This window comes from Xiphophorus hellerii, chromosome 2 (assembly GCF_003331165.1).
Source record: "Xiphophorus hellerii strain 12219 chromosome 2, Xiphophorus_hellerii-4.1, whole genome shotgun sequence".
NCBI classification, from domain to species: Eukaryota; Metazoa; Chordata; class Actinopteri; order Cyprinodontiformes; family Poeciliidae; genus Xiphophorus; species Xiphophorus hellerii.
Window position 1 is genome coordinate 12,931,014 of NC_045673.1, and position 26,112 is coordinate 12,957,125.

The 26,112-nt window shown below is 35.7% G+C and overlaps 1 protein-coding gene across 5 annotated transcripts in view; it reads right to left on the reverse strand.

Annotated features, from left to right (window-relative positions):
• The window catches only part of shank3a (SH3 and multiple ankyrin repeat domains 3a), a 148,126-nt gene that overhangs the window by 71,146 nt on the left and 50,868 nt on the right, over positions 1-26,112 (reverse strand). For all 5 annotated transcript variants that reach the window (XR_004342026.1, XM_032584278.1, XM_032584271.1 and 2 more), the window contains exons 4-11: positions 19,843-19,951; positions 19,158-19,309; positions 17,958-18,125; positions 13,556-13,672; positions 7,415-7,492; positions 7,097-7,163; positions 4,753-4,982; positions 4,469-4,638 (exon numbers count right to left, since the gene is read on the reverse strand). Coding sequence is in view for 4 of the 5 variants with exons in the window: in XM_032584278.1 (XP_032440169.1) it covers positions 4,469-4,638; positions 4,753-4,982; positions 7,097-7,163; positions 7,415-7,492; positions 13,556-13,672; positions 17,958-18,125; positions 19,158-19,309; positions 19,843-19,951 (1,091 nt within the window). In the remaining variant the exon portion in view is untranslated. The remainder of the gene's footprint in view (positions 1-4,468; positions 4,639-4,752; positions 4,983-7,096; positions 7,164-7,414; positions 7,493-13,555; positions 13,673-17,957; positions 18,126-19,157; positions 19,310-19,842; positions 19,952-26,112) is intronic.

The window sequence follows — 26,112 nt, forward strand, 5'->3', positions numbered from 1 at the left end:
TCCTAACCAATTGGATGAGCTTTCTATTATTATCATTCAACATAGAGTTTGTGGCTGGTGAACATTAAATATGGAAAAAAAATATTTCCGATGAATATTAGTCTCATTTGTTTTCATTCAAACTTTCCCCTCTGCTATTCATATCTGCTGTTATTCTGAGCTTCAAATTGATATCAATAGTTTGCTTTGTTGTTTGCAATGACAGATCGCTGCAATCAGACTGCATTTGATTGAATTGCAATTTAGTAGTAAATGATATTTAAAATGAACTGATGAATAAAAATGAATGCTAAAATGTATTTTAATTGAACTGGATGTGTTATTTTACAACAAATACTGTTGTAGTTAAATTGAACTGAAATTCAGTGTATTTTAAAATAACACTTTACATTAATTGGTTTTCCAACAAGAGACTGAAGTATAAACTTTAATATAATTTGTGCGACGGACGGCTTAGGTTGAAAACAAAAAAATATATAAAAGTAGCTGTTTCTGTTTTGTATTATAGCCTCTAATCACAATTAATAAACCCAGTTAATCATATGTTATCTTCTGAACAGCTTAGCAATGAGTTCAGCTGCCTAAGGTTGGGTTTATTTTATAAAGTGTTGACATAAATCTGAAGAAACACCTCAAAATGTCATTTAATGCCATTTACCCAGATGCTATCAAATTAAGCTGCTTCGGTGAAGCATTTTTATGCATGACTGTCTTGCCCTAGCAGGTAAATGGGTTTTTCCTCAAATAGCCCACCTCTCTAAGGTGAGATCTGCAGTGCTAATCAGCATAACACTTTGCATTCTAATGATCCTCACTCTGCCCTTGCCTTGCTGCACATGAATGAATCCATGTCCTTTCATTCTTTCTTCCTTAACATGGGAGTGTCTATGGCTATTAAGGAGAATGAAGATTGTGGACTTTGCACATGGGAAGAACATTTAAGGTTATGCCCAGCAAATCTACAATTCAAAACAGTAAAACCGCGTCTTAGCTTGTTAAGAAAGATTGAGTTTGGCTAGGCAAACACCACTTAGCTCTTACTGAGAAGCTTTACTTATTGACTGAAACATTAACATTTCTGCCATTTTTAAATATGTAGACAATAGCCTCATTGTTTTAAAACCTCCAGACCACTGCTCATATTTTATAAAGATTGCTGAAACAAGAATTTTTATGTTCTTTTGCACCTTGAATGCTTCCTACAAAGTCCATCAGCACCTTTGAATAAATAGTTGAAAATGACACTGAGAATGTAATAGGAACTTGTTTAAAATATGACCTCTGACAACTCACTGAAAACCTGTGAGTGGAAGGACTTTTATTCCCATGAGTCACTTAGTCTTCTCTTCAGGGACAGAATGAAGGGAAATAATAATGGAAGAAAGAATAGAGTAAAAGGTATAAAACAAAACAAGACCCCGAGGTACACTGAAAACTCAGAAGGCTTATAGTTGACCTTTAAGTATGATGGAACTCATGACCTGGAGGGATATGGACTAACCAAACAAACATCAAACTGTACCATGGATATCAAATTACTCTTGGAAATTATAACTGGGTGGGAGAAACTGCAGGGATAAGGTTAACATCTTGAAAGTCAAAGCAATGCTCTACAGAACAAAAAAACAGAACATAGCAAGAGAAGATGGCAGTGGCAGTTCTTGCATGAAAGAGAATGTGACAAGAGAATTACTGATTAAACCTTTTTCCAGAAAATGTTTCGTCATATGTTTCAAAAACCTAAACCAGTTTTGAATAGAATGTGGTTAGTGAATAATAATTCTGGGTTGTCTAAACATTGCAATTTCCATGGTTGTCTCAACATAAAGCTGTCTTTATGCCAACAGGAATGTTGTCACAAAACGAATAGGACTTTATGACTCAAACTTTATTTTAAAAATTTGAACTTTTTGTGATCAAATCCACTCCAGTTACAGACAAGAGATAGTAAATCTGAGCTAATTTGAAAACATCAATGAGAAATAATCCAAAAAGACTAATCATATCAACCAGTGATGTTCATTAATTATTACTAGAACACTGATAAATCCTAAAAAAGCTTGTTTTTCATTGTATGCTCACTTAAAAAAATTCAGTAGTTTGGCAATCAGATATCAATATGTAATATACATAAGAAAGATTTTAATTACTACTGTTCACTGTCTTATTTAGGATAAAAGTGATGAAGATGTTTACTATGCTTTCAGTGGGTGCCTGTGTTAGCAATAGCACAACACATTTTAAACTGTATTCAAAACCTCCACCCTGATTCACCCTGATTGAAGGACACAAAGTGTGCAACTCAATATGTAGTTTCAAGTTAATACAATGAAACAGTGTTCCTTAGGAGATAAATTACTACTGCCATATTAATAAGACATATTAAGTGGCTAATGAAAATATTATGGCAAAAGCAAATATGTTTTTTCTAATAAAAATGTACATCATCACATCAAAACCTGGCAGTATTTCTAATTTTATTGTCTACTGTGTAAGATAAAGATCTTATTATGGCCAAACTTCTAGACCTTAACGTGATTTTATTTGTATTTCTTGTTTGCCTGCTTTAATGAACTCTACAGTAGTTGGTTTTATCCATTCTCTCTTAATTGTTTTGAATAATTTTTATTAACCTTCTACCAAAATAAGGTCAAGTTTTAGAACTCTAAAAGCCTGTTACACAAATAGGGAGGAGGAAGTGATGGTGAGTTTCACAGGAGTCTGTTGTTGACCAGCCAAACTAATTTCACACTCCCCTGGCACCTATAATGCCGCTAGAATTACCACTGGCATAAACAGTAGGTCAGACAGTGAAAAAGAGAGAGGGAGAATATCATAAAAAAAAATATTCAAGGACACCATCACTCTCACTTGGATGCAGGTTCTGCATATTGAGACCAGCTGGTCATTTAGGACTCCATATACATTCTCCTTACTTTAATATATAGTGCCAAGGTTGGAATCAAGGTCTCAGCTCCATGCTTAAAGGAGGCTTTTTACTCCAGGACTCAGAAGATATATTAACCCTGCTTTCTATTCTCTTAGTCTTTTGTTTTCTTTTCACTCCACCCAAACATCCTTGGTCTGAACAAACATATCCACAAAAACATTAATGAGATATCTGTTACTAAATACCCTGTGCAGCGCTGATATTGTAGAAAATAATCAAATTCATTGCGACATAACTTTAGACCACTAAGGACAGGCAAGCCAACAATCTGAATTTTGAACAAAGGTTGTTGAGTAGTCTACAGCACAAAATGAGAATTACAATCATCAAGCAGTGTTCTACACAGGGAATAATATTAAAATGTTTTAGGAGACATTTTAAATACTTTCTATGCAAATCAGTTGCCAGAAGAAAAAGACTTCATGAGTTACTAATAATAATTATGCACTCACTTTAAACTTAATGTAAATGGAAGGCTGAAGTCCTCATTAAACACAATTTATTTGATAAAACATACCAGAATGAAACTAAACATGAAAATAATCAGACATCAGACCATTTCACATGTACACTGAATATATACTGCATGTAGCTGAGCTCTTTTAACCTAAGAGCCTATTTAAGTAATAAACCAATTATCTCAGAAATGTGATCTAGTTTGAATTAATCTATTGGTTAAATGCAAACAAATTAGATTTAGTCTGCCCTCAATTGACAGGACCTTTTGAACTGGGCTGGATGTCTTATATCATTACTCATAGCTCCAATTTGAGAATGAAGCCAATACATAAATCACTCTAACTCAAAATTTATCTAATGATCCAAACAAGCTGACAGATTAAAGTTTGTTACAAGGGAGATCATTATTAGCTCCTATCAGCATGTACAAGCCCTGTGCAAGCACCATTAATTAAACACTGTTGTAATTGGGCCTTTATACACATTAAAACTTTAAAACACGAACTCCAAGAATATTCTTTCTCATCCCTTTGAAAAGAAAAACAGCATCTCAGCTTAGTATAATAAACAAACATGGCCATTGTTTATATATGACATGAACATGCCTATAATTATTCCCAAACACCCAGAAGCATTGATCATTCAAAAGTTACATCAAGCATAACCAGCAAACCTTTTAAAAACCTGTGTTCAGTTTATTACAGTAAAGCCAATATCAATTTATATACATCTTTTGGGTAATAATCCAAAATATGTTTACTTTTGTATGACCTTTGTAGAACACATTTAATAGAAAATATCTTTATATGTGCAAATGACTGATGATTAAATGAAGATTGCATGATTCTTAACATGTAATGTTTTATCCAGAATGACATGGCTTAAAAATCTAAGTAGGTACATAATCAAAAGTCAAGTCACAAATTAGCTGTTAGAGTGAATATGTGAGAAGACTGGCAAGGATGAGGTGAAAAAAGATTGGCAGTATTCATTTGCTGGTATTTGTTGAGTATAACCAGAAATAACAAGTGAAACCGGGCAGAAGAGATCGTTACAAACCTGAGTCTCCCACGAGGACCATGTCCATGAGGGTAGCCATGGCTGTGGGAACGTCTGGGGACCGGCCTGTCCTCTTCATGCATGTGATGTAATGATGGTGAGCGGGAATGGGAGGATCTGGAGCTGCCGGTACTCTGGAGACTGCTGTCAGGGATCTCTCCATGACGACCCTGACATAAAGCAGAAGGACAAAACATCACTACGTGATTGAGTAAATAACCATGCAAACAGTCTCCTTTAATGGCATTACAGTTGGTTCTAACAACCTTTTATAATAGTCTTACTTCTCCAAGGCTGCTGTGCTGTTGCCCAAAAGCTGGGAGACTGCGCAGTGAGGGAACAGGGGAGTGACCAGGGCGACCGCGGGATTCTCGAGGGCGCGGAGGGTGGATGTGATCATGGTCACCATTAAGGTTGTTGTCACTTGCAGACCGCAGCAAGGAACGTGGTGAGGGGAGAGTGCCAGCCACAACACGTCTACGGTTGGTGTAGGAGGGGGTCTCCCTGAAAGGCACTAGAAACGAAAAGAGGGAAACCGTAGACTAAAGGAAGATATTATCGCAGACTACAGACATAGATTGTTTGATGGCAATAACTATTTTAAACCTTAAAGTTAAATAAAATTTATTGTAAGTGTATTAAATTCATTCACAAACATCTGGAAATGAGATGATACATATACAGTAATAAGTATTCATACCCTTTACAGATTACACATTTAGTCATATTAAAAAAAATTCTATGTATTTTTTTGTGATTTTTTGTGATGAACCAACACAAAGTAGAATACAATTGTGAAGTGGAAAGAAAATGACATAGGTTCTAAACGTAACAAATAAAAATCTGAAACATGTGATAAACATTCACTGCTTCAGTCTGTACCTATAAAACCAGCAATTACCACCGGATGTCAATAAGCGCTCTGTACCTTGAGGCTAGCGATTCTGTATATTCTTCTTTGCAAAATTGATCAAGCTTAGAAGTACAGGACGGAGATAGTTTATGAACATAAATTTCAATTTGTGCCACATAGGTTTACAGCTTACAATGGGCCATTCCTACACAGGCATACTTGATATAAACCATTCCATTGTAACTCTGACAGTATGTCAGAGGTTCATTTGAACCTGCAGGAAAATGAACCTTTGCCCCCGTCTCAAGTCTTTTACACCCTCTAATATATGTTCTTCCACAATTGTCTATTCACTTTCCCATAAACGTCAGACCACTTACATAGAGCTGGTGGTTCCATCATGGTTCCACCATCCATGGAACAAGTGGGGACACAGTGGGGACATATTTATCACAGTGGGGACAATAAGTTCAATAAAATGTGCTGTGTTCTGCCACGTGTAATATATTGCATATAGGATTGATGTATACCAATATGGCTTATGTCAAATTGTAAAGTGGACCTCTTCTGAATCAAACAGCAGTTTTGTTGCATGTATGATTTGTGGAGTAGACTCCAATTAATTGTCCCGTCAAAAGATTCTACCTGAGGTGTGGATTTCAACAGCTCCCCCAGAGTTGCCCTGGGCCTCTCAGCTGGTTCTCTAATTAAAGCTGTCATTTGCTTGTCAGTTTAGGTGATTAATGCTAGATGTCTAGCATTAATCACCTAAACTGGCCTGCCAAGATAAGCCAAGTCTGTCTTGTTAGGTTAAACATTGGCCAAAAGTCTTTCTATTTTTAGACTGAACAGAGCTTTGTTTAGCCTGCCATAATCTTTTATAAACTAACCCTGCTTCAAAGATCTCTACAACTTTTATCTTGATCTGTACAGTGTGTTTCTTGGTCTTCATCAAGCTGTTTGGTGCTGGATTTATACTGAGATTAAATTCCACACAGCTGAGCTCTATTTACTAACTAGGTAGCCTTTACAGGCAAATGGTTGCACTGCACTTATGAACCCTAAATACAAATGCATGCTACACTGTTCTGATATTAATTTATTAAAAAAAACACATGCATCACTTTGCTTCCACTTCACAGTTATGTGCTGTGTTGTGTTGGCCAATCATTTAAATTCTCAATAAAATATTGATCTTTTGGGGTTGTAATGTGACAATATGTGAGAAAGTCTATGGCACATTATTAGATTGTTGTCCATCATCCATACATTTCAAACTAGGAAGTATGTTAAATAATAAATTCAGACCAGTGAGTGAAAGACAAGAAATCTAAATGAAATGAAATAGGATATAGGATATAGGGATTTTTATAAGCATAAATATTATACTTTAATCACCTAAAATGAAAACCACAATTAAATCCTGACTTGTTGACAAAGATGGGTATGTAAGCAACAATATCTAGCCTTTATATATGATTACGGATGTACTAGGGTTGTTGCTTACAAAGGAAAAACTAATTTGAGAAATTTGTCTTGGAGTGGGGTATTACAAGCTGTCCACACCAGATGGCAGAGTTTTCCTGTATGTTATTTCACAGAGAAACTGCTTAACTCCTTAACTTAAGAGTCCAGTGTCCTCACACATCCTTCTTCTTTTTTATATTCTTCAGTCTGTATTTTAAACTCTTATCAGTTACATAAATACACTGGCATAAAGAGTGTAGCTGAATATTTAATCAACTTTAGTAAAGTGACTTCTATTCTCAACTTACCAACATCTGATGCTTTGTGGACCTTAATGATTTCTGCAAGATCAAAGTTTCCTGCTATAATAGCCACCTAATGGAAGAAAACAACATGGAAAGCAGAGATAATATTTAAGTGACAGAAAACAAATCTAAGCACATACTCAACAGTTTTTGTAGTCTGGAAATGTTTCACTCATACAAAAAATATTTGCACATCATTTGTCTTTAGTAAAAGGAATAATTCAATGTATTAAGACAAAGCTATACTTTATAAACATTAAATCTATGTAATTAAACACAATTAAAATTAAACTTGCAGCTACTATTAGACACCACACATACCTGAAAAGCAGTCTGGCTATTATAGTTCTTTATCTCTTTATTGGCTCCTCGGAAAAGCAAGACACGTGCACAGCTATCCTAAATGAGGAAGAGATTCATGTGTTGAAATATCACCACTGTTTGTACATTAAAGATAGAATATTTTTGCATCACATCAGATAACACTTAAGGATTAATTCACTTCATGTTTGCCAAAGCCATTTGTAGAAGTATCCCTGCATATGTCAAAAATGTTTGCAAACTTTATTAGACTAAATATATGTCTGTCTCAATGTTAAACCATTAGAGTACTGAAATACATGACTCATGTCGCAATGGAAGTGAGACTACAGAGTTAAAAAAAAAAAAAAAATTACAACTACAAGAACCAGCAGTGTAATGGTCTTGAAAAGTCAGACACCAAGAAGTGCATCATAATTCGGAGACATACACTGTGACTGTTATTGTGACTATTATTGCCTGGACCAGCATTACCATTGACCTCTTGAATTTTCTCTAAAAGAAATCTAGCCTAGAGCACCATTTAAAAATGACTTTGAGAAAACTGATGGTGTAAAGAAGAGTAATATGGTATCATTCTAAAGTTATACAGCTGAATGAATTTGTGACATAGATGGAAATAAAACAACAGATTGTGAAATCGTAAGATAAATTAAAGGAAATACTCATTTGCTTGAGTCATTGTTGACAAGTTACTACATCAGAGGAGTATTTCTCATTTCTGCAGCTGTGAACATATTTATTCTGATTTTCATTCAAAAGTAGTTAACAAGTAAGTCAGATATTTTCTGTCATTCATTTTGAACTACTTAAGAAATGTAACACACAATTCACATACTTAAAGGTAAAAGTAAGGTTATTTTATTTATATAGCAGATTTTCAGCAACAAGGCAATACAAAGTGCTTTACAGGATTTACAGGATACTTACTTAGTGATATCTTAGTGAACGTGACCTCACTAACATTTGTACAATATTGATACCTTCTCAAAGTCTTACTTTCCTGAATGAACCACAGTGCCAGTATAAGACACAAAAAACAATGTAAAAAATTGGACTTTACAAAGTATTCAACTTTCAATACAGATACCCCATGGAGTTTAGAGCTTTTAAACATATGCAGATAATTGCACTAATTGTACAAAAATATTGGTACATATGAACAAAGTAGTGCATAATTGTAATGTGGAAATAAAAAATGGGAAATATAATAGATTTTTTTTAAATAAAATCTTAAAAACATTATCTGTATTTGCCACCTAATTTAATATACAAAACAATGACAAACTCTACAAGCTCTGCATATCTGGAATTGGTTACAAAGTTTTCTTTCTTTTCAAATTGCTGAATGTTATATTGGATAAAGAAACTTGAAAACTTCAATTTTCAAGTCCCAAATTTTGGATTTAGTTCTGGACTTTGACTTGGTCATTTTATCATATGAAATGTCATTCATCTAAACTATTCCACTGCAGTTGTGGCTGCATGTCAGTGTCACTGTCCTGCTGGAAGACAAATCTTTGTCCCATTCTCAATTCTTTCTCAATCTCTAACAGGTGTTTTTTTTCTTGAGTTGTCACTATTAAAGAGAGCATAAGGAGGGAAATGAGCGGTTTGAAGGATAATTGCAGTAAAATCACAGTGAAAATCATATTGCCACGAGGAAACCAGGAAAAAGTCACTACAACAGAAATGGAGAAAAATGATAAAAAACCACCAATTTCTGAGAAAATAGAGATTTTTGTTATTTTGCGAATTATAGTAGTTGAAGTTATGAAAACAACTCCCCATGCTTTAAATAGCAGTTTCAGATGCTTTAACATAGTAAAGTTTGTTTTTGAATTTCACTTGTTTACACAATAAATCTCAGCAGTTTGGGTTTGTAGGGGAGAACACACAGCTAATTAACACACCAGGCTTTATTGACTGCTTTGGCTATATGAAAAGTTTGATACCTTTCATATAGCCAAGTATATGAAGTCATTGCTCAGACCTCAGCACACCGTTGCACACAGTTGCTCAGACCTCAGAGGTCTGAGCAACTGTGTGCAACATACTAGTTAACTGCACCTAATAACTCTACCACCTAAAATTAAATAATTTATGTTGGGCTTTCTTCAACCTGAAAGAAAACATCTTCCAACACGTCGTATTTATCTTCCGCTAAATAGGTTTGAGTTGCCAGGGCAGCAACCTAAGAAGAGATACAGACTTTTCTCTCTCCAGCAACTTGGACCAGCTTCTCTGGGGAAATCCCAAGGCGTTCCCCGGGCAGCCAAGAAACATCGTCCCAGCTTTTGAACACTGGACGGGGATTTTATTTAGGAATTTCAGGTGGTTTTATTAGTCTTATTTAGCTTGATGATACATTGTACATTTGCCCCGTCTAAATTAACATACCATATGTTGAGAGTCAGACCTTATTATAACCAAAAACAACAAATTAAACTTAATTAGGCACCAATCGATGTATTCAAGTGCACACCTTTTGTTTTTCAGTCACATCTAGTATATGAAAGGCAGCAGATGTTGCTCGGCATGTTTTTATACATAAGGATTTCTTAAATCCTTACCAATGAAGCAGTTTTCGCATGTTTAAGTGATTGTACAGTCACAGCTTACAAAAAGCTGCCTCCTCTAAAGAGTTCATTATAGGATTGTACTTTATGACTCCATGTCTGACTGTTGCAGACAGCCCAACGTGTGTCTTGTGTCTGTTTATGCTGATTTGCTGTTCACCACAGTTCTGTCGTCTCAAATACTTTTTTCAAGCATGTCTCAAGGATCTCTCTGCCAATCAAAAGACTCCTGCCATGTCCTCATTCACCAACACATCTGCCAGGCCCTCTATGTTGATGCCAGTGGCCACAGAAGGGGCATGGATTGAACTAGTTTATTCTAATATTTCCTACTGAAAGTTATTTTTCATTCATTCAGTCTCTCACAGTCATTTATCTCTTCCTCTTGCTGACAGTCACTCCTCTCTCTACATATGGATCCATTGATCCTGCCACTGGACAACTACTTTTCCAATCGATCCTACAATCCCCTTTCTTACTGTCATTGTAGATAATCATCCGAGACAAGCCTGCTTCAGGCCTGCTGGAACCCTGCTATGATACAGCGCTTTGTGAGATCAATCAGCTTACCACAGCTGCTGTACCAGTCTACACTGGCACAGTAGCTGTGGTAAGCTGATTGAAATGTCATTCTCATCAGCAAGGACCGACAAGAGCGATGATACGGTCCATTAACATGCAGGATGTAAAGTAAGTAGAACAAGGAGTTGAAAATTCAAGCCAGTCATCCAGTCTGTCTGATATTTTTTTACAGGCATGCTGCAACCAGTCAGAGCTGTTACTTTGTTAACCTTTCTCCTAAGCCCATTATTTAAAATAAGTGTTCACTAATGTTTCTCAGTTTCTTCTACAAATTGAAGCATATTTACAGTACGTTCTGATGACATGAAGAAAACATGCTTAAGCTCTGGCTCTTCCTTCACTGAGATGATAAACACAGAAAAACTTCAGTCACGTGGATGTGTTACAAACTGTTAGTATTAATTATTGATGCTCTGCTTACCAAACACACACACACACACAACTACCCCCTACTCCCGAGACTGTGGTGTTCCAGTTGAGCTGAAGCAGTTCATTCATCACAACTGAAATTAGCTGTGCAGCACATAACACACACACGCACGCACGCACGCAGGCTAACATATTTCAGTTCCTTTCTCACATGAGCTCTCTCTTTTTCACGTGAGCGAGAGGGCTCATTTAATGTTCATGAAGTGAGCACCACATTTTCCCAATGAAGCAGCAGAAAGGCATCTTTTAGAGTGACAAGTTACAGTCCCTCACTTTGTGCAGACTCAAAACAAACAGTAAGTAGTCATACTCTTTATAGGAACCTTCATGATGTTCACAAGAGCATGCTGGATTAACAGACCTCTCCAAACCTTCACCCCCTACAGTGTTTTACTGTGCATCAGTCAAAAGTGAGCATGTTCATTCATATTTCAGACTCTCCACTCACTCTTTTTGATGCTGTAATGGCTTCGCAAGAACTGCAGAAAAAAGCTCTTATTTCTTCACTTTTGATTACTGTAATTTAAGATCTCTGAGCAAGACACTGAAGTCGTATGTGGCAGCTTATTCCCCTTTTTGACCTTAACATGGTTAAAATACAGCAAAGTATAACATTTTACTTTGCCATGTATTAAATTATGTAAGACAACTTGATTTTTTTTGCACACTATAGCAAAACGTATGTTAGAAGAACGTCAAATAATCTCTTAGTTTATACCAAGACCGCATGTGTGTGTTAGAAATCAAGACAGCTACAGCGTTCTAAAGGCTGAAACTCTCAATTTACATCCAAACCTGTCAAATGGGATACAAAATACAGACAAATAGCTTAATGCCAAAATAGCTGAAGAAATTGCCATGAAAAGTGCAACAAAAATCTTTAAAAAAATGTCTTCCTTCTATTGGTCAGAGTAAATGTTAGTTGATTCATTTATAGTAATCCTTTTAAGTCGAAATACCACATTCATTACTTAAGTAATCAGATGTTTGTTTTAACCATTTAAAAACAGCAAAAGAGAATATCATATATTGCATCTTATGACAAGTTGTTCTGTTTACATTCTTTTGAAACATAAAGATTATAAATGTTTATGCTGTAAATGTAAATTCATAAATTCAAATAAAAATGTCTTTGTCTTTCATGAAAACTTAATCTTTTGTGGACTGAATAGGCATCTATTGACCTGTCAAATAAATGGATTTTTGGAATAAAGTCACTTAAAAATATTAACAGAAAATTTGGATAATTTGAATAAATCTACTCTATACTCTCATCTCCAGATAAAAACCTTTAAGTTAAGTCCTGAGTATATTTACGTTATCACAACAGCATTAAATAGTTTTTAAAAAGGTGATGTATTAAATTACTAACCTATGACACACCTGCCACAAACAACAGCTGTAGGCAAAAAGCTGTCACTTCCTAACTCACCAGCAAGTGAACAACAGTGCAAGAGTCATTTCAGAACAAACCTGTGGGTGTTTTTGAATAGCCCAACCACAGACCATAAGTCTATGAATAGAAAAGTGCCAAGCCAAACAACATTTTCGAAGGCAATAAAATGTCTTAAGCATTCTTCTGCTCCGACTTTAATTGCTCAATATTTGGAAAAGTTGCCATCATGGACTTGCTTCTTCCGTTGCCATTGCCAAACTGCAAATATAAGCAGACTACAATTCTGCAACAGCGCAGAAAATCAAAGTCATAATTTTTAGCAACTCCCTCTGTTCATTGATTGGCCAGGATGAAGTTCATCCTGAGAAATTGAGTTCAATGGCAAAAGACTCAGACCAAAAACTGAAGGGAGACGAGAGTGAAGCAGAACTGCATGGGAAGGTAATATAAAGAAATACTAGTTAGTAATCTGTAGTTGAATCTAAAATATCCATTTTAATATTTTTCATTAAGCTGATGAAACTGTGATGTAGAATGTGAAAAACTTTCCAAAAAAAGTATATTAGACTAAAAAAACTAAAGCAAGGTGATGAGGCAAACAGTAAATAATTATCAGGATTAATTTAATAAATAAATTGTGGTCTTACTTTTAATTTTTCAGCACAATTTAATATTTTGCCAATTATGTGTTATCCAGTTTACATGAAGCACAAATTGACAGTGAATTTGAAACTAAATATAAAAATAAATAAATAAAAAAGTTATTGCAAGAAAATATCTCCTGATAGTCGGGACTGACTAAACTCTGCAGTGTTCTGCACTGTTTACAAAATAATCTGTACAAGGTTTTCATTTGCTGGTCATGTGCATCATTAAATATTTACCATGTGATTCATTTTAGGCAACTAAAACCAAAAGGGAAAAGACTTAATATGTTTAATTATTTAGTTCAGTCAACACTGCAACACTGAAACACGAAACAAAGTCTAAGCATTTAATGCACAACATGCTCATACAGTCTTCATGTTGCTGCCCTGTGGGCACTAAAAGAGCCACTGGGTGCACACTGTACAAAGAAGCAGATGTCACAGCCTTCTCCAAGGAAGAATTTAAGTCAAAAACAGAAATATTATCTTGTTTCAGAATGAATGTTACCTGATTGTAGAGAGCACACACATGTAGGGCAGTGTTTCCAGATGCATTCTGGGCACTCATGTCAGCTCCGTAGAACAGCAGATGTTCCAAGTGCTGCACGTGGCCGTAGCGGCACGCCTAAAACGACAAATTAATAAACTTACTCTTTTTGCTCAGTGTTTTTTATTAGATAATTTCCGTCATTTGGACATCCAGATGATAAATCAGGTGTTCTACAGAATGACATGAAGGAACCACAATGGAATTCCTACAAAATATAAGGAACTTGGACAAATAAGAATGATAAAGAGCGCTTAAACATTGGAGAGCTGGGCTGCAGCCAGCATCCATTACCAGGATTTCCTTTTGTCTACTAGCCATAATCAAGATGTTACTGTGACCTACATTTTCTATTTGCCCAGTCAAATAGAACACTGATTCTGGTTTTTTGGTTATCTAAAAAGTGGTTGAATACAGTAAATCACAAACCTTTTCAATGTTGAAACAGCTGAATTATGAGCACAGTCTTTCAATTTTGAGTTTTTTTCCTATGTTTTACCTTTACTTTAATTTGTGGTGACTGCTCCGTCTACTGGGATGAAAGCTGTTGCAAACTATCCTGAAGCCGCTCCAGCCTTCCTTTTAACTACATCTTATAGAAATTCCTCCTTACTCACAACAACAGATACTAAAAGGATGAGAAAATCTTGTTTGCACCACCTGAGGCTAAATGTAAATTTGTGATGTTATTCTGGTAGGACATTTTCTGCACGGCTGCTGCTGCACCTAACTTGGAGCAATATATTTTTCATCTTTTCTATACTTTCCACTTGTGTCCTTTGTCATTCACACAGAGGGAAAAAAGCTTTCCCCCAGCCATTGTTCTCTCACTCCTATGTTTTGTCTCATTGGAGTGCACTGTAGAAGTGAGAGAGCACAGAAATGATGCTGGGATTTTTCTTAGTTACAAGCCATGTACAGCGTATTCTATTTCAGACAATATGTACTTAAAGATTGCTAACTCTAAAATAAATGCAAAATGCAGGAAAAAAATACACACCAACACACTGCATAGAGTTGGAGTTGAAAGGCATAAAGTTGATTAAAATGTCTTTGGGTGAAGGGCTGCACAGTTATTTGATAATACAATATCAATTCAGATATCAAAAATCAATATCTGTTTAAGAGAATCCAGGCAATATCAATGGCAATATTGCTCTTTATTGTCAGATACTTTAAATGTCTTGTGTGTATCTCTCTGCTGACTGGTCTATGAATGAGGTGCACATTGTCCTATGAAATGTTTTTTTTAATGTTTGCCATTTTCATGTTTTACTCACTATTTTCTTTCTTTCTGTCTTTCTATTTTTTGTTGTCCAATTCTACAATTTGTTTATATTATTATTTCAAATTATATGAGAAAAATTAAGTTTCATTTTCTTCTGTTTTTAACGCTAGTCAAGAGAAGTGTTTGTTACAAATGAAATTAATTGTACAAGACTTTTAGTTAAATTAAAACGTGACAACCTTCAGAGTTTCTTGTCAGTTGCCAATTATAATGTGAGAAGACCAGACAAACAAAAAACCTGCCAATTACTCTGATATTAAAGGAATAAAGATAAAGGAAAGAGATGAACCATGCTGAAAAAACGTAGCGGAGTTGTTAAAAAACGAGTGTTTTTGTAGATATTTAGACTCTCAACTCGACAGTCTGTTTATAGATATTGACTCTACACTCTTGTTTGCAGCTACTGTGATCATTTCAGACCAAAATTCACTGTACAGTAGGTGGAAAGTTATATATAATGCTCGCTAACGCATTAGCATCCATTAGCAAAGTGAAAGGACATTGAGTACTGTGAGCAATATCGGCTAACAGAAGACTAAACTAAGGTTTCCGTAGTGGGAGCATTTCAGAGTTGAGCCTAGTGCAGAGAGATGAGCTTACTCTGAGAGTTTTATGACTTTGCTGGAGGACTGTGTCTGCGTTGGACTTTCCTGCTGTGTCCTGAATCCTGTGGACCGAGAGACTGGTGAAGGAGCTGAAGACATCTTGCCAACTAGGACTAAGGACAGGTGAAATTCCAAGAAGGTTCAAGATTTTCCTTTGGAGTAAGGTATCACAATTCCATGCTTCAGCATCTCATCAGGCCTGCAACGTTTTTTTTGTTTTTTTGGGGGACTATAATTTAGTTCATTATTGCCAGCATTGGTGGACATTGAAGTGTAGGCCCACATTAACTTACATAGGTTTTGTGAAACTAAAGGACTGAAACATTTTGCATTTTTGTGCATCAGTTTGTTTATTGTGCTTAATATATGTTCAAAAGTTCAAACCTCATACAGGTGTGTGTGTGTGTGTATGTGTGTGAGTTCTAATAGAATAGTATGTGGAGTTTATTATTCTTACTCAGAGCTATATTATTGGGTGAAAAGAAATAGAAAATTACTGGTGTATTGTTATGCTAAGGTGAGTGAAACTCAACATACTGTAGGTTTAAACACGAGAATGTATTAGAGTTATTATTTGTAAGTTAACTGGTTTAACTAACTCAGGGGCCCTTTCCTACGTTAGAGGAGTATAGCTGGGTTACACAGTTAATAAATGACAGGACAATAGCTGGTTCTTACCAAGTCTTTGCTGGGTTTCTCCTCTGCACATAGGTACTCTAATTGCTCCTTTCTGAAGATAATAACCCTGTGCTACTTTGTCATTGAGGTTTTAGCACCATGCAGGAAAACCAGTGATGCTGCATTTAACCACAAAGGTGAGCCCTGATTTATGAGATTTTACTGCCATCATTTTGCTGCAAGACAGTTAATCACAGTCCAGGTGAAACTTTGGGTCAAACTCAGTTCACAGATGGAAATTTGCAAGAGTTGAATTTCTTTTGTGGAAACTTTTAAAACCAAATGATATTACCTTCTATTCAATACATAATAAAGTATGTAATTTTGAGTATGATACTAATGGGACCAAGAAAAGTGAATGTTGGTATCAAGTAGGAAACCCAAGCACCATCATGGCTATATGTGCCTTTCAGGGCCGATGGGTTTGTCTGCGTCACATTTTCAGTCTTAAAGTGCTGAAGATGAGGCCAACCAATAAACTCCAGGCTTCACTGGATAATTAAACTGGCCTGAAACATTTGGAGTGTTCAATTATGGGAACATTCCTAGTTTGTTAAATTGTTCTTTTCTCCCTGTTGTGTTAAACAAATGTTAACATTTTTACAAGTTTATAAAAGTCAGTTTTTTACATGCGCAAATCAAAGATTATAGTATGTAGTTTCTTCTTACTGTCTTTTCATCTGTAAGGTTTACAATGCTGTTAAAGGAAATTATTATATGAATTTCTACTGTTCAGCAACATAGAGGTTATACATTTCCATGAGTGTCATTAAAATAGATGATTATTCATATGAGCCCACCTCACTATTTTTTGAAAGAATCATGACCAGATAGTTTAAAAGTTATAATCAAGTTATGATTCTCTCTGGATACAATTACGAACACTTACCTCTGCCTGAAAACAATATGGCAGTGAGAGTTTGTCAGTCTGATTGAGACATGCTGAAGTGTTTGTATATATTTATGTCCATGTCCTCAACTGAGATGTTTTTGCCCCTCAGGTAGAGTTGACATAGGCAATTAAAATGCTGGCAAAACAACAAAATAAAGAATTACACTGTCTACACAGACTACATGTCCTCATTAAACTATGCTAAGATTATACCAGAAAACAGCAGAGCCACTTCTGATACTTCACAATAACATTCATCCAAAAATATCGACCAAAAGATGTTGGTAATCTTATTGTAGATAGTAAAAGTGAATTTTTTAATGTTATAATGTTTTTTCAAAGTTGAGTTGAACTTTCCAGATGGATTAATATTGGACTTCTCTGCACTTCCATTTAACTTGCAGCAGTTCTCAGGACATACGGTTCCTATTACATCTTGAGATTTTTAATATTCTTTGAATATGTAATTAAAGAGAAATAATAAAGATCCACAGTTTTGTTCATTACTGGTGTCTTTACATAACCAGTGTGTGACTGGGAAATTGTATTAATTGTTGCCTCAACAGTTAAGGCATTACAGCATTTTTACCCTTAAAATGGCTTTTTCTATTTTTACATGCACCAATATAAATCCGCAGTTTACTAATAAGTTGTTGTGATAAGCTGCCTGTTTTTCTTGTTTCATTAAAACTCAAGAATACCATTCGTCAGGAGTTCCTAGTGAGACTTTCCATTTACTCATAGGGATTCTGCCAAATGAAAACATCAAGTACACATGAAGAAAGAGCAAAGACTTTCAAAATTACATTGAATCGAACTTTGAAAACCGAACCATTTTTTTTCCGCAAACCAGCTTTTAAAGCTCTTAACACTTTGCGTGTGTCACATTGTATTTATTACCTGGTGTACCTCCTGCCAGCCATTCTCATCCTCACAGCCGACCTGTGCGTGGTCATGCAGCAGCAGTTCACAGCAGTAGGGGTCTCCTCCAACCATTGCACTGTGGTAGAGAGGAGTAAGACCCCTGCTGTCTTTATAGTCAGGAGAAGCACCCAAGTCCAACAGTGTCTGTAGGCAAAGTTTTAGTTTTAAAGTGTTTTGTTATCAGTTAGATGATCTTCATGCATTGTAAATGTGAAAGCAAGACAGAAATGAAGTGGAGGTACTCATGGGAATGTTGTAGTAAATTTCCTCATCCTAAAATCTATATTATTTACATGCATGGAAAATAGACTTTAGTAATTTGTAAAAAAAAATAAAATTAAAGATATATTTTCCCTTATTTAAAGCAGGAATTGCAGGAATATTGATTTATATCTCTTCAACTTTTTTCACATCTCATCACATTACGACCACGAATCTAAAAGTATTCCATGATGATACAATGTGATATATTATCACAAAGTAATGTAGAACTTTGAAGTAGGAGGAAAATACTTTTTTCATTTTTTTTTTATGACTAAACCACAGCTGGTTGAAACATGCCCCAAAAGTATTGGTGCTACAGCAATAGGCGGTTCTTCAAAGTTAAGGAAGCTAAATACACATTCACACTTTTCAGTTTTTTTATGACAAACATTTTAAACCTCATCTCATTTTCCTTCCCTTCAACAACTCCATCTTATAATACTCTAAAAAAAAAAAATACATCAAGAGTTGTTGTTGCAATGTGACACTGTTTAAGGGTCCAAGCGTAAAAATACTTTTGCAGGGCGGTGTAGCTTTTATCCAACAGCGCCAACGCTTCATGTGCATTCCATGAACAATTGATTTTTACATGTTTGGGTAATGGATATAAGTGAATACAAAACAGTCCAGTTCAACCATTTCTGAAACAAGAAAGTAACACATGAATCATGAAACCCCTTCACATAAATCAGGCCATCAGATGGTTATGCCAGTTCATTCAAAGAGGGCATCCTAAGCCTCATTTATTGAGTAATTGCTCAACCATCATTTCTCAAGCACCTCCACTAATAGGTTATCAATCCCCATCTTCACAAACAGCTTCCCAAAAGAAAAGATTGGAGGCAACCAACCGGACCACAGACATAAAACAGGACAGTCAGCGCGTCTACTTCCTTTGCGTAATGTACTTACTATAAGTGCTGTGTGGTTCTTGCTGCGCACAGCCTTGTGCAAAGCAGTAATGCCATCCTTTGTCCGGAAGTCCAGATGTGCCCCTCCATTTTTAAGCACTTTGATGAGCTCGGCACATCCCTCCAACTGTGCTGCCAGCGTTAGTGGGCATTCTGTGAGATCCAAGGCTGAGTAAGCAAACTGTATTCAAAATTAACATTTCTCCAGTTATACTGCTTGCACATTCCTGATGAAGAATGAGTTATAGCTGTCAGCATTTAACAAATAATAATTAAAACTACTTAAATTGTTAGTAACTCTGCATTTGCATAACTGCCTGGCTGTGGTAATTGTCACCCTCCTATCTACCTAAATGGCAGCTTCCTGTTGGTGTTAAACTAAGCTATTCATATGTTCCTCTCACTTTGCAGCTCATCTGCAGAACTACAGGTCACCCAGCAGAGAAACGAGCTCTTTTGTTGTGGGACATACATCTGAATATACATAAGACGATTAGAAGGAAGAATAATCCAGCTTTCCCCACAAGCGCTAGGCTTATTTCAGAAAATCCTTACATGGTCAGTTGTGGTGAGGACAGTTTGCAAAAGGTAGAAAGTACAATGGAAAAGAAAAAGATAAATTAAGGTAGATTACATACAGGAGAAAAACTCTACTGTATGTCTATAACTTTTGAGTGATTTCTTACCTCCTGTGTCTGGATCATGGAAGTTAGGATCCAGGCCTTTTTCCAAAAATCGTGAGACCTTTTCAATGTTTCTCTGCTGCACATACTCCATAAACTTCTTCAAGTTTGCCTAATGGAGACAGACAAGGGAGTGAGGTTAAAGGGAAGACGAGGAAGAGATCGCGGTGATTGGGCGAAGTCAGACTCATGTGGATAGAAATGTTTAATAATGCAGTCCAGAGATGAAAGCTCCTGCCGCTGCTCTTTCCTTCTATGTTTGAAGGTTTTATTTCTATTCTGTCATGCCAAGCAAATGGACCAGAAGATATGTAAGCTATAATAGGAGCGAGCAAAAAATAGAGGGGTGTAAAGGCTGGACAGCATCACTGAATCTTTTTATTTCCCTTCTTGGGGAAAAAAAGAGGAAATAAGATCCTCCAGCTTATTTCACATTTTCAGTGTACATAACAATAATAATAGAAATAATAATAATAATCTTTTAAAGACTTTCTAGAAAGAACATCAGTGATATGTGTATGGGTGGTAAAAAATAGTTTCATAACATTCATATCCACAGCAAATGAATCTTCTTTGATACTTGAAAATAAATGTGGACTTTACTAAAAGAAGAGTAAACCTACGTAATATTAATAAATTGAAGCTGCAAAGAGTGAATGAGCAATGATGCTTTCTCAAAGATAAAAACAGGTTAAAAATGCATGATAAAATTGTGAAATAAAGACTAATAAAAATCTAGTTAAATGAAATCCTAAGGAAAATAGGAACCTTTCATCACAATTTGTATGGTGGAGATGCAGTCTGACAAAATCAGCAGTATTCCAACTAAGTTTAACAGGAAACTTAGATTACTTTTGTACTCTCTTGAGGTTTCCTTGCTTTTGTCATTACATAATATGGACACAGGTACAAAGTAGATTTGCTACAACTTACTAAAGAAATGTAGAACGGCACACTTAAACACACTCTTCAGAAACATACACATACATATACAAGCAAACCAGAAAACAGAATGAAGCATCCTTCTGACACTCACCATCATAAACTGCCTGATCCAGTTTTAAAATGTTACCTCCTCGGACACTTCCCAGATTTCACACACACAAGGCCCTTTTCATTTGCACCAAGTCGTCTGCAGCCCGCTTGCCTGTACAAACCCGCTTCTTGTTCACACACGGCACACTGACATGCTGTAAGGATCCAGCGACTGCTACACTCACCATCTCCGAGTCAAACTGAGTGAGAGAAATTCTTTTCCTTTTTTTTTTTTCCCGCATGTGCTTTCAGGCAGTTGTTATGGTGATGGGATACAAAGACCGTTCTAGCAGCCAATGTACACATGAGTGGGAAGAGCACTGAGGTTGTGTTTGTCTGTGTGTGAATGACACCTCTTTGTGTGTCCTGAATAATATCGTGGATAATGCCTTGAAGAGGTTCCTGGGATGATTTACCAATAATCAGGTGGGCCTGATGTGTGTTTTATTGCCTGCTGAACAGAAGGCTGATAAAAGGCTTCTACTTTATTTTTCTCAGCAAGGGCCTTAATGAACTCTTGATATTTTCTACCCCTGGCTATCTTTCATTGTCTGCAACATACACTGCCAATTTCACTTTTATGCAAAAAAACACAAAGCGTTTGTTTTCAGAAACAACCAGAGCGACTGGCAAATCACTATTAATTCTGAAATCAAACAAAAAGGATGACAGGGTGTAATAAATCATATCTGAAAGAGCCAAGCTCTTTTCAGGAAGGGCACAGTAACAAAACACTGAGTGTTGCTAGAAATCCCATTATTTTTCTAGTAGATCCTACATTTTAGCAAATGTAGGCTTTGAATAAAAAACAGATCCAGAACTATCCAAAATATTTGAATTCTGATACCATATACAACTGACAAATACTATTAAATAAACTAAATAGTTTTGTTTGGGAAACAAAACTATGCTTTAAATTGATTGTGTGTTTATGAAATTTAAAGATAAAGACTTTGAAAAAAATATGAACCATCCATACTGTGTAGATAGATTTTTGATTAAAACCTCATATGTTTATATGCTGAAAAGAAACCTTGTACTTCTACTCGGTACCACAATTCTGAAAAATAATTTGTTTCCATTTATGCAAGCTCGCACATTCCGGCAGAGAAATTCCTGGCAAAGGTTTGCAAATACACCTCCACAGCATTTCCCTGGTTAGCTTAAATTTCATTCAACCTTTTGCCAAGCCTGATTCACTAATGAATGTAAGCGTCCAAATTTACTGTCAATATTTACCATCTAGGCCATTCATTACTGCTTGGATGTGTGTCATTTCCAATAATTTCCTAAAAGAGCAAAACATTTTTACATAATAGAAAGAAAAGTGAAAGTGGCCTCCAAAGAAATCGAAGCAACATAACATTATGAACACATAAGCAAGTGAAAATTATCCTAAATAACCATAGGGTTATTAACTAAACTGCATATCGAACAACTCAGCACCTTCTTTACGCAATGTCAAGGGCCAGGCTCAAGAAAAACATCTTACTAATAACAGTCGTTTTAATTTCTCTGTTCAGGAAAGGCAGAAAGCTTATATCATCCACAGCAGAAGACACTGAGATGTAAAATCTCTCTTTCACAAATGATAGAAAGTTTGCTGTGATGCCATCAAATGTTCAACATGTAGATGCTACTTCATGTCGTTAAAGCCGAGGTGTTCTGGCAGCCAGATAATATGATTCTCAGTGTGACAGAGTGTGACCATTCTCTGGGTGTTTTGAGTGTGCAGAAAACTTGAATTGTACGTTTGTGGGGGTTTAACATGCTGGAAGCACATAGGTGTCCTGAGTGAGTGTTCACCGCTTGCTTGTAGCTTTGTAGGACTCCATCAGTACCGTGTTGTAGCAAATTTAAAATTTTGCACTTTTTGTTTTTCCTCACTCTTTGTTCCTACGTCTGACTACGCCCACAACCAATGAGTGAACAGCAGTAGGTTTATGTCACATTATAGTACCTGGTCGGCCCTGACCGACCCTACAGAGCAGGGACCAAAAAAGCATATACTAGGCTGGAAAAAGGCCAGTGGAAATGCTCGCAAAGCATACTGAGCAGAGTGGAGCTGGGTCCATTAGAGCCAGTGGAAAAGGGGCATCGTGGCTGCAGTGGCCCCACTATTTGACCACTACTTAATCCATTCTCTGCCAGATACTGAGGAAACATGCAACGAGGAAAACACTTGTTAAAATCTTTCCTCACTTCTACCCTAACATTTATACTATACTCTTAACAATACAGATGTTGGCTGCTCTTCAGCCCTACTTTACACAATAGATGCAGCAAAAATTTATTGATTTCTTTGGCTGTTAGTCCAGGAACCGCATAACATTCTCTCTAACCTGTTATAACCTACTAACACAGAGAGGCAAATCAATCACATCAGTTTGTTTATTGATGAACTCGATGCCAGAAAACCAGCATATGTGCAAAGAACTAATGAAAGCAAAATTCTGACTTGACAGAAAGTGGCCCCCTCTCGCTCTGCAGTCTAATAAATCTAGACATGTCTAAACCTTTTTCACATTAATTTGTATCCATTGAGGACTCTCACTTCAGCTTTTAAAGATGATTACCTGCTCTGGAGGAAAATGTAATTTGAAACCTCCCAGAAAATGTCCAGTTCTTCTGAAGCAACAGGTATTGTGATCTGCAGTAATAACAAAGGAAGCACTGTCGTTTTATTCAGAAATACTATTACAGGTTAACAAAACAGTATGTTCAGGTTGTTAAGATGGCTTAAATCATTGCTGGTCAGAGAACAAAACAATTAATGCTTTCATCAGCTTGACGACTTTAAATTTAGTTATTAGACAGTTCCTATATTTCAGTGTCTCTCTTCACCCGAAAGATTCATTTAAACACTGAAATGTGGCCTACACAAACTTCTCTTTCTGAAACTTAGCTTTGTTGTAGCATTAAAAGAGTCAGAGTTAAAGAAAAATATAAAATGGAGACTATTCTCCCTAGTGAAATTAGAAAGAAATAGTGAGAAGCAGTTCTCAGAACCTATGGCAATTTACAATTTTGCTGTTTGATAATTGAAATACTGTGTCCTCATTTATCTTCATTTCTGCACTTAAAACAACAATCAACCTAGGAGCTATGCAATATAAATAATAAGTAGTAAAAAAGTAGATAAAAATTTATCTCATAAAAGTAAAATTAAAAGGTAAAATATATTAAATATCTATGAGTGTCTAAGAACAGTTGGTTTGTGAATCTTAAAGTTCTGGATGATAACAGTTTCTTTTTAATTCACTCATCTGAGGAGTTTTATGTACAGGTAATTATAAGGAATATCTGCTAAAAGCTGATCAAAACCTGAGTAGGAAACCAGGACATACTGAGGAAATGCAAGTCCCAGAGCAAAGCTACTTATTTATATTTGCCTTAGTTTAAAACTGTCATAATGTCACACATATGTAGGTAAATGTTTATCATTTAATTTATGTTGAGTTCATGTATATCAACATGGACTCATGCAAGTAGTTGAAACCCCTATTACCCAAAGGCAAATATGACCTGCGAATCAAAGACATAATAGGAAACACAGCTTTACGTAAATAAACCTTTACAACTGGAATCAGTACATTTTAGGGTTTTTGATCATTTGCACATATCAAAGGTTTTGGAGGTAAGGTTAGTTTTTGTATTACAAAGTTTTCTATTTTATTTTTATCTTTATGTGATTTTTAAAAAAACCCCCACAAAGTTAAGATTTAACTGTTATTTGAACATGATAAGGGCCAGAAAGTATGCATGTTAACCTGAGATAAAACATTTATTAACCATACGTCTATTTCCCCATTTTTTCTTCCTTATAGCTTAGCAGTGAAGTTTGAACTTAGAACTTATTGATGTGAACCAACAGCATTCAATCAAATAAATTCAAAATCCTTGTAACAGACTAGCATTACAGGGCAAAAGTTTAGTGTGTTTGTTAATAAGGGTAACAAAGTACCTTCCCTTTCCACACATGAAGATGAGCCTGCACACTGATTACCAAAACAAATACAGGTTTACAATAAGCTATGATGTATCCAACCTAACTTGTATACTGCATGTGTTGATTTGAGGATGTACATTTCAATATTAACTGTTATTTAAAAATCACTTAACATACATCAGAATCAACAGCAGTGTCATAATGTACTGGCATCTGAAACTGAAACAACAAAAATATAAAATACCTTAAATATTCATATGAAAATATATAAATACAGAGAATGGTAGAAAATCAGCAAACCAATTTCAAGCCAGCAGGTTTGTACACAGCGCTCTTAACATATAGCTGAAAAGGGAAAACAAACCAAAGCTCATCTAATTCAGCATGCAGCCATAGATACAAGACAGATTAATGGGACACTGTTCAGTTACTAATGACAACTAAAAGTAGATTCACAGCAGTGTCCCAATTACCCGACCATGTTAATTACTGCAATCCACTGTAATTACTGAAATCTTTCTAGAAACCTGGGCTTCTAACTTTAATAAGTTGTCTTTCTATTAGCCTCAGCTGTTGTTGATCATTTGCTTTTACTCTCTGGATCAACTCCACAGTACAAAAGAGGGAGAAAAAGAAGAACTAAGGTTGTGTCAAGATTAAAGTTGTCCTGATGCCTCATATTTTTTTTATAACAGACACACAATGACTAAAAATGACTAATTATGTTAGCTAAGCTTTTTCATCTAGATCCACATAAAAAGCTCTGTAACCCTTTCATGCATGTCCAGCAAGAAGTTTTACAATTACACTTACAATTAGTCACAAGGACAGGTGAACATTTTATTGTCGTTTTTTAGGGATTTTTCTTTGTCTCTAATTTCTGTAAAATGATCACAGAAAATAAATATTGTACACTTCCAATGACCATAAAAGACAAAACCTCCAAGTCTCCATGAATATAAAATTAAAATCCATATATGATTTCTTATGTAAAATTCTAATTATCCAACAAAACACCAAATCTCTAAAACTTTTGCAACATTTTACAAAGTAAATATAATTTGATATACGGTATGTTGCTGGGACTTTAGGTGAAAGACCAGAAGACATAAAAGGCTACAGAAGTTACCTAATTAATAAATATAACTCAACCGTGTGTCATTTAGCCTTAGTAGGTAAATAACTGTTCTGTAAAAAGCTTGTTAAAGAACACTGATGACAAAACACAATCATGAAGACCAAGGAAGAAACAGACAGGTCAGAAATGAAGTTGTGGAGAAGTTCAAAGC